Source organism: Lissotriton helveticus, chromosome 5_1 (genome assembly GCF_964261635.1).
Source record: "Lissotriton helveticus chromosome 5_1, aLisHel1.1, whole genome shotgun sequence".
NCBI classification, from domain to species: Eukaryota; Metazoa; Chordata; class Amphibia; order Caudata; family Salamandridae; genus Lissotriton; species Lissotriton helveticus.
This window is the reverse complement of record NC_136065.1, coordinates 1,798,600,877-1,798,613,254: the sequence shown is the minus strand read 5'-3', so window position 1 is coordinate 1,798,613,254 and position 12,378 is coordinate 1,798,600,877. Positions and strand designations below refer to the sequence as shown.

General features: G+C 45.6%; 1 protein-coding gene across 1 annotated transcript in view; it reads left to right on the top strand.

The window, feature by feature from the left end:
- The window catches only part of MYO1D (myosin ID), a 620,564-nt gene extending 609,921 nt beyond the window's left edge, over positions 1-10,643 (top strand). The window contains exon 22 of the mRNA XM_078645112.1: positions 7,049-10,643. Within this exon, the coding sequence (XP_078501238.1) occupies positions 7,049-7,205 (157 nt within the window). The 3' untranslated portion in view covers positions 7,206-10,643. The remainder of the gene's footprint in view (positions 1-7,048) is intronic.
- The last annotated feature ends 1,735 nt before the right edge of the window (positions 10,644-12,378 follow it).

Here is a 12,378-nt window from a genome sequence, read left to right as displayed (position 1 = left end):
CATCTTTTGCCCAAAGAATAGAGCGGTGTGCATCTTGCTCATTTGTGTACATAGAAGAGGGGTGTGCATCTTTTACATCATGTGCACAAAGAGAGAAGTGTGCATTTTGAACATCTTGTGCACAAAGAAGAGAGTTGTGCATCTTGCGCACAAAGAGAATGGTTTTCATCTTGCACATCTTTTGCACAAGGAGAGAGGTGTGCATTTTGCACATCTTGTGCACAAAGAGAGACGTACATCTTGCACAACTTGTGCACAAAGAAGAGAGTGGTGTGCTCTTTTAGCAACAGGGACATGTTTGCCTGGTCAGGTCTTCACATTTCCAGATGGCTTTCTGGCACCATTCCGTCGAGGCTCCATCCAGGGCGAGTTGTCATTTAATGCTCAAGTCAGACAAGCAGGGGCGTAGCCTGGTCATTAAGATTGGGAGGTGTGAGCTTCAGATGTTCCGATACTCACAGTGGAGTATTATGTCAGTCATTATATTATAAGCAGTGGATGAGGGGGGGCGCATTAAGGCCTTTTGAAAGGGAAAGAGTGCGGATTGTGAGGGGTATTTTAAACATAGCATTTTATAAAATAACCATGTTTTAAGACCTTCAAATCAGAAACGAATATGTGTGTGTCTTTCCGTCTGAGTATTTAAAAATCCAAAGAGAAATCCGACAAACATCGTGCCATACCCAACTGAACGCTCCTGTACCCAACTATTTATTAAATAGGACATTTATTAGGGGGATGTAAAACCTCAAATGCGCCATCCCGCTTTTAAGCTACGCCCCTGCAGACAAGGCGTTGTTTCCTACTGTTTGCGGGGAGAGCTGTATGTCACGTCATCGTCTCCCTACATTATGGGTAAAAGCAGTGCTTTAAATGGGGCAGTACTGAGTGCTGGAACCCATTTCTTTTGAGACCTGCACTTGTCAAGAAAAACGTATTACTTTTAATTGGAGAGTACCGGCAATTCTCAGAAATAAGCAGGTACTCTGTTACACTCTATTTTTCCATTTCAAGCACTGGGTAAAAGTGACATTTTCACTGAGCCCGGCGGGCTAGATGCTGCCTGTGACCATCCAGTGGTAAAAAATAAAAATACTTTGTTGCGAAGTTGCAGGATCCTTTCCGAACGCTCATCTTTGTGCTACTTCAACAATGTAAACCAGGACGGATCAAACCAGACTGTATAAAGAGAAGACAAACGACTTAACAACAAAGAATGTGGCCTGCAGAACACAACGACCCTTTTGAACATCCGGGGGCATTTAGTGCCTGGTAAAAAAAATTGCGAAATATCCGTAGGTCCTTTGAGAGAATCCTGGCCGTACGTGGGTTAGGCTGAGAAGCCGGGTTAGGCTGAGATAAGCCTGGCCGTACGCGGGTTAGGCTGAGAGAAGCCTGGTCGTACGTGGGTTAGGCTGAGAGAAGCCTGGCTGTACGTGGGTTAGGCTGAGAAGCCTGGCCGTACACGAGTAAGGCTGAGAGAAGCCTGGTTGTAGGTAGGTTAAGCTGAGAGAAGCCTGGTCGTACGTGGGTTAGGCTGAGAGAAGCCTGGTCGTACATGGGTTAGGCTGAGAGAAGCCTGGTCGTACGTGGGTTAGGCTGAGAGAAGCCTGGCTGTACGTGGGTTAGGCTGAGAAGCCTTGCCGTACACGAGTAAGGCTGAGAGAAGCCTGGTTGTAGGTAGGTTAAGCTGAGAGAAGCCTGGCCGTACGTGGGTTAGGCTGAGAAGCCTGGCCGTACACGAGTAAGGCTGAGAGAAGCCTGGTTGCAGGTAGGTTAAGCTGAGAGCAGCCTGGCCGTACGTGGGTGAGGCTGAGAAGCCTGGCCGTACACGAGTAAGGCTGAGAGAAGCCTCGCCGTAGGTAGGTTAAGCTGAGAGAAGCCTGGCCGTATGTGAGTTTGGCTGAGAGAATCCAGGCCGTACGTGGGTTAGGCTTAGAGAAGCCTGGCCGTATGTGGGTTAGGCTGAGAGAAGCCTGGCCGTACGTGGGTTAGGCTGAGAGAAGCCTGGTTGTAGGTAGGTTAAGCTGAGAGAAGCCTGGCCGTACGTGGGTTAGGCTGAGAAGCCTGGCCTACACGAGTAAGGCTGAGAGAAGCCTGGCCGTAGGTAGGTTAAGCTGAGAGAAGCCTGGTCGTACGTGGGTTAGGTTGCGAGAAACCACGTGGGTTAGGCTGAGAGAAGACTGGCCGTACGTGGGTTAGGCTGAGAAGCCTGGCCTTAGGTAGGTTAAGCTGAGAGAAGCCTGGTCATACGTGGGTTAGGTTGCGAGAAGCCATGTGGGTTAGGCTGAGAGAAGCCTGGCTGTACGTGGGTTAGGCTGAGAAGCCTGGCCATAGGTGGGTTAAGATGAGAGCAGCCTGGCCGTAGGTAGGTTACGCTGAGAGAAGTCTGGTCGTATGTGGGTTAGGTTGAGAGAAGCTTGGCCGTACATGAGTAAGGCTGAGAGAAGCCTGGCTGTAGGTGCGTTAAGCTGAGAGAAGCCTGGTCGTACGTGGGTTAGGTTGCGAGAAGCCTGTCCATATGTGGATTAGGCTGAGAGGAGCCTGGCTGTACGTAGGTTAGGCTGCCCAAATGAGTGGTTTCCAGAATTTGCAATGCATGTCTTCCACCGATCTCCGCGCCCCTGGAGATTTTCTTTTTTGCATATGCAAATTGGCCTTTTATGCTCCCTCTCCCTCCTCCTCCTGCATATGCGAAGCTTTTAACAAATACGGAATGCGCAATGGTGCATCACAAAGATGCGTAAGAACAGAGCAGACATTTTGGCTTTTCAAATTGGCTGCAGTTTGCACTTGTGCAAAAGAAGCATTGCTCTCCGAGCAAGTCATGGAGACTGTGCATGCAGGCCTGGCACTTGTTACAGTCTGCTACTTCTTAGACCCATGCTCTGTGGCTTTCAATAAGCTGCTTCTGGCCTCAGTTTGCACTTCAAAACCATGTAAATAAAGCATAGAATGCACTGTTGTTTGAAGATGGAAGGTGCACCAGGAAATGAAGTCAAAATCGTCTATACAAGTCCATCAGTTTTCTTTATTAGTAATAGAAGTAAAAATAGTTTACGCGTTTCGTTCCTTTGACCAAAGGAACTTCATCAGGGCCCCAAGTATCAAGTAGAGTATTCAACACTTTCCTTAAGTAACTGAAATAAACGCGGTGGCTGATGGCCATTTTTACTTCTATTACTAATAAAGAAAACTGATGGACCTATATATGCGATTTTGACTCCTTTTCCTGGTGCACCTTCCATCTTCAAACAGTTTGCTTTTTCCGGATTCCAGTGGAGCTCAACGGTGTCAGGTTCCGAAAGTGGATGCACAGGACTCTTAATGTTGGTGGATAAGGATTGATGTGCTAAACCTTGGGTCAGCCGCTGTCAGGAGTGTTATTTTATAGAATACACTGTTCATGCTGGTATGCTCACTGCTCCAGGCACTATAAAAAGTGCTTTCTCAAAACCTCACAGGTAGTGTGTGAACTGTAGTTATGTCATCCCCACTTGTGGTGCGTGGCCGTACTAGCACCCCTTCTAATATACAGTACTACGCTGCTTCCTAGTTGGGTTCATGTTATATAAATACCAACACGTTCCATATCTACATGCGCACACCAGTTCCTCTGTAATTACTCCAAATGACCCACAAAGCAGATGGTTGATACTTGTGATGGTTTGACGTCCATAATTTCTTCCATAGTCGGTTTTAATTACCAGTGAGATTAATTCAAGCATTCCACCCATTACTATTTGTGCTGTCCGAACGAGTCCCTCTAAATAGAACTGGTACGTCCAGACCAGGGTCACATGCGTGTGCACCTTACATTATACATAGAAAACAACTCCGCATCCTAACTCCCTGCCTTTTCTTTTCAGGAGGGATAATGCTTGCCTCTAGCTTTTTAATAAAATCTTGGTCTAGATTTACAAATAATTTTTGTTATCTCTGCAAATTGGGCTGTTTGCGACCACAAAAAAACATTTAGCTATGTAATAATCCCAAATTGCGATTCGATAAAATGTTACCAAATAGCATTTTGGAATTTCAAATACATACCGAGTCGGTATTAGGAAGGGGCATGTTTAGTACGCCCCTTTCAAATACTGAATCAGAATGGGATGGATGAATGTTTTGCAACCAAAATACGGTCGCAAAACATTCACACCTTACCACCAACTCAAAGTTGGTGTTGACCAATTCGTAAATGGTAAGGGTTCTACAATGAACCCCTTCCCTTTGAAAATGTTTGGAAAAAATATTTTTAAAAGCAGGCGGTGGTCCCACGGACCACTGCCTACTTTAAAAAAATGATTTTGAAACATTACATTAAAAAAAATGTAAACGCATCACATTTAAAAAAAAAAAAAAAAAAAAACGTTATTAAAAAGCAATCACAGATATGGTGGTCTGCTGACCATCCCTGTGATGGCTGTGATTCCTAATGAATTGAAAAGTGTGACCTTCCTCATTAATATTCACGAGGTAGGTTGATTTGCGAATGAATGTACTCTGTGAACTCAATTGTTTCAGACATTGGGAATAGCGATTTCCTAATTACCAATCTCAGAAAATCTCAATTCAGTAAACACAATTCCTAATATTGATACATCTAGCCCTTAGTGTTTGACGGGTCAGCAGAATCATTATTATGTATTAAGACACAGAGGCTCCTATTAGGCCAATTCAAAGCCCGTTTAACACATTGGAAGCTGCCCCCTCAAACAGTTTAAAATAAAGCTCCTTAGAGGCTGATTCTCTCGACCAGTATGAATCCTTCATAATTTCTTTTAAACGTGTACTAACTTGAAACGTTTTTGAGGCCATGGCGCCTCTAACTGCGTGATCAATCAATCAATCAGAGTACTTGTAAAGCGCGCTACTTACCCGTGAGGGTCTCAAGGCGCTGAGGGGGGGTGGTGCTACTGTTCGAAGAGCCAGGTCTTGAGGAGTCTTCTGAAGGCGAGTAGGTCTTGGGTCTGCCGTATGTGGATGGGGAGGGTGTTCCAGGTCTTGGCGGCGAGGTAGGAGAAGGATCTGCCGCCGGAGGTCGCGCGTTGGATGCGGGGGACGGTGGCGAGGGCGCGGCTGGCGGAGCGGAGCAGGCGGGTGGGGGTGTGGAAGCTGAGTTTGTTGTTCAGGTAGGCTGGTCCTGTGTTGTGGAGTGCTTTGTGGGTGAGGAGCTTGAAGGTGATCCTCTTGTCGACGGGGAGCCAGTGTAGGTTTCTCAGGTGGGGTGTGATGTGGCTGCGTCGGGGGGTGTTGACGATCAATCGGGCGGAGGCGTTTTGGATGCGTTGTAGTCATCGTAGGTGTTTGGCTATGATTCCTGCATAGAGTGCGTTGCCGTAGTCCAGTCTGCTGCTGACGAGGGCATGTGTCACCGTTCTTCTTGTTTCGGTCGGGATCCACTTGTAGATCCTGCGGAGCATGCGGGGGGTGTTGTAGCAGAAGGAGGAGACGGCGTTGACCTGTTTGGACATGGAGAGGGAGGAGTTGAGAATGAATCCTAGGTTGCGTGCATGGTCGGTGGGTGTTGGTGCAGTTCTCATCGTGGTCGGCCACCAGGAGTCATCCCAGGCTGAACGGGTAGGTCCTAGGATGAGCACCTCAGTCTTGTCTGAGTTCAGCTTCAGACGGCTGCTCCTCATCCAGTCGGCGACAGCCTTCATTCCCTCGTGGACGTTGGTTTTGGCGGTGTATGGGTCCTTGGTGAGGGAGATGATGAGCTGGGTGTCGTCGGCGTAGGAGATGATGTTGAGGTGGTGATGGCGGGCCACTTGTGTGAGGAGGCCATGTAGACGTTGAATAGCGTCAGGCTGAGGGATGAGCCCTGAGGGACGCCGCAGATGATGTCGGTGGATCGGAAGGGTGGGAGGCGGACTCTCTGGGTTCTGCCTGAGAGGAAGGACGTGGTCCAGTCGAGGGCCTTATCTTGGATTCCGGCTTCTATGAGGCGTGTCTTTAGAGTGTGATGGCATACTGTGTCGAAGGCGTCTGACAGGCCCAGGATGATGAGAGCTGATGTTTCGCCGTTGTCTAGTTGGCGTCTGATGTCGTCTGTGGCGGCGATGAGGGCTGTCTCAGTACTGTGGTTTAGTCTGAATCCGGACTGGGATGGGTCCAAGATGTTGATATGTTTGATATGTTCACTCTGGGCTCCTGCAGCGTCCATATCACCAAGCAAGCTTCTGAGAGCAGAGCCGCTGCCTCATGAAGAGGGTTTACAGTAAGTGAGCAAGAGGGTTCACAGTAAGTGAGCAAGAGGGTTCACAGTAAGTGAGCAAGAGGGTTCACAGTAAGTGAGCAAGAGGGTTCACAGTAAGTGAGCAAGAGGGTTCACAGTAAGTGAGCAAGAGGGTTCACAGTAAGTGAGCAAGAGGTTTCACAGTAAGTGAGCAAGAGGGTTCACAGTAAGTGAGCAAGAGGGTTCACAGTAAAAGAGCAAGAGTGTTCATAGTAAGTGAGCAAGAGGGTTCATAGTAAGTGAGCAGGAGGGTTCATAGTAAGTGAGCAGGAGGGTTCATAGAAGTGAGCAAGAGAGTCCATAGTAAGTGAGCAAGATGGTTCATAATAAGTGAGCAAGAGGGTCCATAGTAAGTGAGCAAGCGGGTTCATAGTAAGTGAGCAAGAGGGTCCATAGTAAGTGAGCAACAGGGTTCATAAAATCGAGCAGGAGGGTTCATAGTAAGTGAGCAAGAGGGTCCATAGTAAGTGAGCAAGAGGGTCCATAGTAAGTTAGCAATTGTCTTACAGCTCTCGGCCTTAGTCTTATTTCTTTTTTTATACTCCTTAAGACATCTGACCACATATAATTTGGGCTTTTTTCGAAATGTGTCATACAACACCGTGTGGTACAGTTAGGTGATATTTTGTATTTCCAGGTAGTGCAGTGAATTATGTTCCTTTTTTGAGTGAAAAACACTGATGACGTCATAAAGAAATAATTGACAGTGTTTTTGTCTGATGCATTATGGTATTGTACTTTCTGCTACCTAAAGCCAGTTGGCCCATACTTTATTCACTAATTTATTGTTTATTACTCTCCCCTCCTTAGTGAGAAACGCCGCCTGCAAGTGACCGTGACACACCCCATCCAGTGCAGTATGCACGGCAAGAAATGCACAGTCTCTGTGGAAACTCGGATCAACCAAACACAGCCAGATTTCACCAAGAACCAGTCAGGCTTCATTCTGGCTGTGCCAGCAAATTAAACCCTCCTTCCGCCCGTCCTCTCCCCCATGCCCTGTAGCCAGATCCCATCCCCCGGATGCATAAGAGTGACCCATCTTGGGAGAGGGCGTGGTCAAGCAAGAGTGGTCTATCTGAGAAGAGAGGAGGATTAGGAATCCCTCAGCAGACCTCTGGCAAACCCAGATGTTCTCCTCTGACCAGGGGGAGGCCAAAATGTGTGAAGAATAAGACCTTGACCGCAACCTGTTTTCGCCCCATGGATGAGTCGGAGTCTAGTTGTATCCATCGTGACTGCCTACCATTATTATTTCTAGCCTGATGAAGCATACCACCCTCCCCAAGAGTCTATATAATCACTTCTAAGTGGCTTTCAATCTGTACAACCACCAGAGCGAGGCATTTGAAGCAATGCGCCACCTACAAAGAAGGACATCTGGAGTACTATGAAGGGCTGATGACCACCAGCGTTCACTGACATCTCATTCCCCAGTGGTGACTTCCCATAGGTTCATGGGGATAGGGAAGTGGGGAAGGGAGGTTAGACTTCCACACGTCTGCGGTATAGAGGGCATTACTTGAAAGGTGGTTCTCTTTGTCTTGTTTTTGTTGTTCATGATGCTCCAAACGCTTATCATGGTGGACCTTAGATTGAGTAGTTAAAGTCTGTGGGTGATTGCTCTACCACGTCATCTGTGTCCCAGCTCTGTAGTTGACTGTCCCTCCTCTACTAAGTGCCACAATACAAAACCCCCTAGTACTGCCATACGTGCTGAGGCTGTCTGCCCAACATCTACCCACTTCATCTAAAACCATTAAACAGGCACCATTTTCTTTGTCAACCTTTTCACTGTTCACAAAGGACGACCTCTTTTTCCTCAGACTGCAGACCAGGACTTGATTTTATCTAATTCAGCATTTTTTTTAAATGTGCTTTAAAATGTTTTTTAGTTACATAATTTTATTGTTTTTAAGGGGCAGAGGGCACAAGTGAAACACAATTGAAATGAAGCCATGGTGGGTGGATTAATGCACTAAGGCGAGTGTCTGTTGAATGATGGCAGGGTCTGTGACCGGGCGCTCTGCCTCCTGGACCAGCCTGTCGTGTGGTGTCAGACTGGAATCACAGTGGGTATTCATGCCAGCCACCAGACTCACTACTTTTCTCCTTTGTGTAGAACATCCTAAACATGAGTAATCCTGGTGATTCTTTTTATTTATGGGTCTGCCTCAGATGCCAAGGTCTCCTGCGTGCAGGAGAAGATTTTATGTTTTCTTGTTGCAGACCCGGACCTCTGAATCTTCTGCATTGGAAATAATGGCCCTTTGGAAAGGAAGGGGGGAAAGGGTTCAGGGGTTGATGTATATGTTGCTTATTTGTTTTGTAAATAGAAATAATGTGATTGACTGGAACCTTTAATTGGGAGACTTTTCTACACAGTGGCCCTGCTGGTCAGGTCAGGATTCTGTTTCTGTGCACAAGTGACGTGCAGCGCATTTGAGGCTTGTACCGACATATCTCCACCGGGTGAGAGTGTGCAAGGGGTATGTTGAGCTGGGATTTGGAAAACAGGCTTAGACGCTCCTACTCACAAGAGACAGCTTTGTATTGGTACTAGAGCCCCGTATTCAATCTCATGCATGACTTACAGGTAACCAAGCTGGGAAGTGTACCAGCGGGTCTATATAAGTATAAGGCGACCACCTCCCTCCAGGTCATTACAGGTACTGGGACACATTGAACAAAACTTTGCATCACTTTTGGTGACTTTGCACCAGCGCAAAGTGGCGCAAATTGTTGATTTGGGATTTACTTTCCAGTGCAAAACAATTTTTGTGCTGGAAATTGTTTAAAGTAACACTACTTTCCACAAAGGGGGTGTCTCATGGGTGATACATAGGCATCCCTGTGCAACCACTCATGTTTTTTAAACAAAGCACTATCTAGTAACATTTTTAGAACGGGATTTGCACAAAAACGTATGCTTCCTTGAAGTATGTACAAAGAAGAGGAAACATGTATTGCCAAACATTTCTAACTTTGCATGTGTGATTTACTGTACAGCACACATACAAAGTGGAAAAAGTTTTAAAGTCAGTCTAAGGGTACTGTTTTGTACTGGAAGGCTATCCTTCGAGTACAAAACCTATGCGACACTCACAGACAGCTACGAAGTATAGTGCAAAAGTATATGTGTAGCACTAGGCTGACAGAAAGTGCACAAGTGTTAGTGAACAGAGAAGTAGCCCCATATTGTTCTAGATACGGCGCTGTCCTCTCTTTCACAAAATGCACAACCCACGGCTACATAATGTAAGAAAACAGTAAATTTGCCCCACTGTTTTCAGTCGCTGCATTTGGTGTGAAGGCCTGATGCATTCTAGGTGTTGTAGTCTTGTTTTGCTCCCATTCAACTAACTTAGAGCAAAGCCCTTGAAATCAATAATTTGCAGGTGGAAAGTTGAGGCCTGTAGACACTGTCCATAATAACCTGGAGAGAGGTGGTGCTCTTTCACGTCTGATAGCTCTGAACCCCTGCACTGGTAGAATCCCTCCATCCCCAGCTTATATTTTCTTCTCTGTGAGGAGCAGACATAAGCAGCTGGAAAACAACACATATCTCAGAAGTGCCTCCATTTTGTGCGTCGCCAAGCTCTGTAAAATCAACTGATGTCAGTAGGACCATACTGTATCTTCCCTCTGCACTTTTGTTCAATTATATGGCATAATGGTGCACAATTTTAAAGAATTATATCACTCATTTTGTCATTACATGTGGTAATACTATCTAGGCAAAGATGCAACCTTATTAGTACCAGTACAAGAACCAAATACAGAAATATGCAACTGAAGGATGATCAGTTAACCTTTGTAAAGGGCCTTAAACTGTGCTCGAACACATGGCACCACGTTTTTATTAATGTTTGATCCATTTGAGCTAGAAACACTTTTTTGTTAGAATCTGCATCAAATGTTTCAAATCCATAATAATGCGAAAAATGCTGCCGAATCGCATAATTCCAGTGGCCCTGCCTATTGCCTACATTACACGGCTGACACATTTGCACATCAAAGTTCATCCAAGTGCCTTGGGCATCGCCGACCGAACCACAGCCATGCTTGTCTTAGCACTTTTCTCTAAATAAATATATGCATTTATATAGACCACAAGCAATACTTGTTGGAGAACAAGCTCTGCAAAAGGGTTATCTCTGTGCCAGAAAGGAGACGTATTGTATTGTGAAGTCTGCATTAATGCTTTTAAAAAGTATATGTAATTTTGTTGGAAAATGTCTTAAATGTATTCTGTCAAATTTGGTGCATATATTTGTTTTTTCCACGTATTAATTTTATTTGATAAAAACAGTCATTTAGGAAACGTGGGGCAATAATACAATGAAATGCTCTTTATTTTTTAATTTCTCATTGTACTTTATTAAAAAGATATGTTAAATATTGATGTGTGGTCTCTTCTCATAATTCAAGTTACAGAATCTGGGCCATCCCTTACAGGTAATTACGAGGAAGGCTACAAGAAGTAAAATCTAACTCTAGTTGAGAAGCAATCCTTATTTCAGCATTACTTTACAAGGCATCGAAAGTGCAAGCTTTCTACCCAATAAAAGATAATGTAAGCTTCTGTCACATACCATGAGAAAGTATTGGGTTGTCTGTCTTTTCCTGTCAGAACTTGTATGACAGACAGAGTTTAACCTAGAGATTCTATAGGAAACATGTCCACGTTCTTCCTCCTATTTCTGTGGCGTGTAAGATGGATGGTACCGAGGATCCTGGTTCTGCCACTATCACAGGTACCAATGTTTACAGATGGTTGACAGATTTTATGGGGCTAAATGCTTAGACTGACAAGATGATGAGGGGTTATACCGGTTTCTTGTATCACAATGGAGGCTTGTGTCATCCGCTGGACAAGGGCACTCTACCGCCATCTTAGTTGCAAGACCTCTCTAGAGAATTTTAGGTGGATGCTGACCACCGTTAATGCTATAAGTTTATTTTTTGGACACTTATATCCTCCCGACATGGCAGTGCAGGTGTATATGTTTACACATAGGCGGCAGTCACGGTTTGGAGGTGGGAGCGGGGGAGTGGGTGTAAAAAAAGAACAAAACATACCTTCTCGCTGCGTCTCTCCTCCGTGGTCCCCACTCTCAGCGGTGAGATTGGTTTTACCGCCATGGTTCGGCGCTCAGGTGCTGACTGGGAGCCTGGGCCTTGTTCGCAACGCAGGCTGTAATGCGGCCAGCGTGGAGAACATTCATGCAGATTTACACAGTGTACTCACCACTTCCCCTGCCCCTTGTAGTCCGAGCAGCATCACCCCACCCTGCAAAGCTGCTGCAGCAGGAAAAAATACAATGATAATAAAGCGAGTTATTATAATTTAATTCTTTCTTCATTTCACTTCTAAAAAGCAGTGGGGCGACGTTCCTCCGCCTTAGAAGAGGAGCCGCGACTGTGCTTACCCTGAGACAGCAGAATTGCTACATGAGCCTTCCAGCAGTGTTCTCTGTCCATTGGAACAAATAGCAATTGGGTGGATCTCGTTGCATGAGCACTTCTTCTGAATAAGCAATAGTTGGCCAAGTTTTTTGGTTTGATTTACCATGTGGTTAACTTTGATTGCATTGTTTTAATATGGAAGTTTAAATATTTTTTTGTGTTGGGTGTGCTAAATAATGACATACTCTTTTATTACGTGGAGTGAACTTGGGTTGCTGGTTTGCTATAAGCCAAGGGGGAGGGGGGAAACTTACTCAAGGTTGCAGTGAAGTGGCATAGTGCAGTCCCTCAGACTTTCATAATGGTACGTGCTTTGATGCCATGGTGTGTGTTCCTTTGCGCTCACACAGAACCTTTGTAATTGACCCCCTCAAGTGGAAGATCTTAAGTAAATTTTAATGCTGAGGGCCTGAGACATTTTCTATAAGGGTGGTAGTGTGGCCTTAATTAGTCTTAAGTGGTGGCTTTTGAACCTCCCCTAACTCATTAGGCCAATCAATATTTATAGCACTCCACCATTGTAAACCATCCGAAGAAATGAATCGGTCCGGGCCTCATTCCTGCAGTAGCCGGCCATGGCGCTATGCTGTTAGCGGAAGCCAAAGGGCTTGCTTACTTGACCAAATTCCCATAGAGCATCTGGTTCATCGGTGCTAGAACTTGCCCATTAA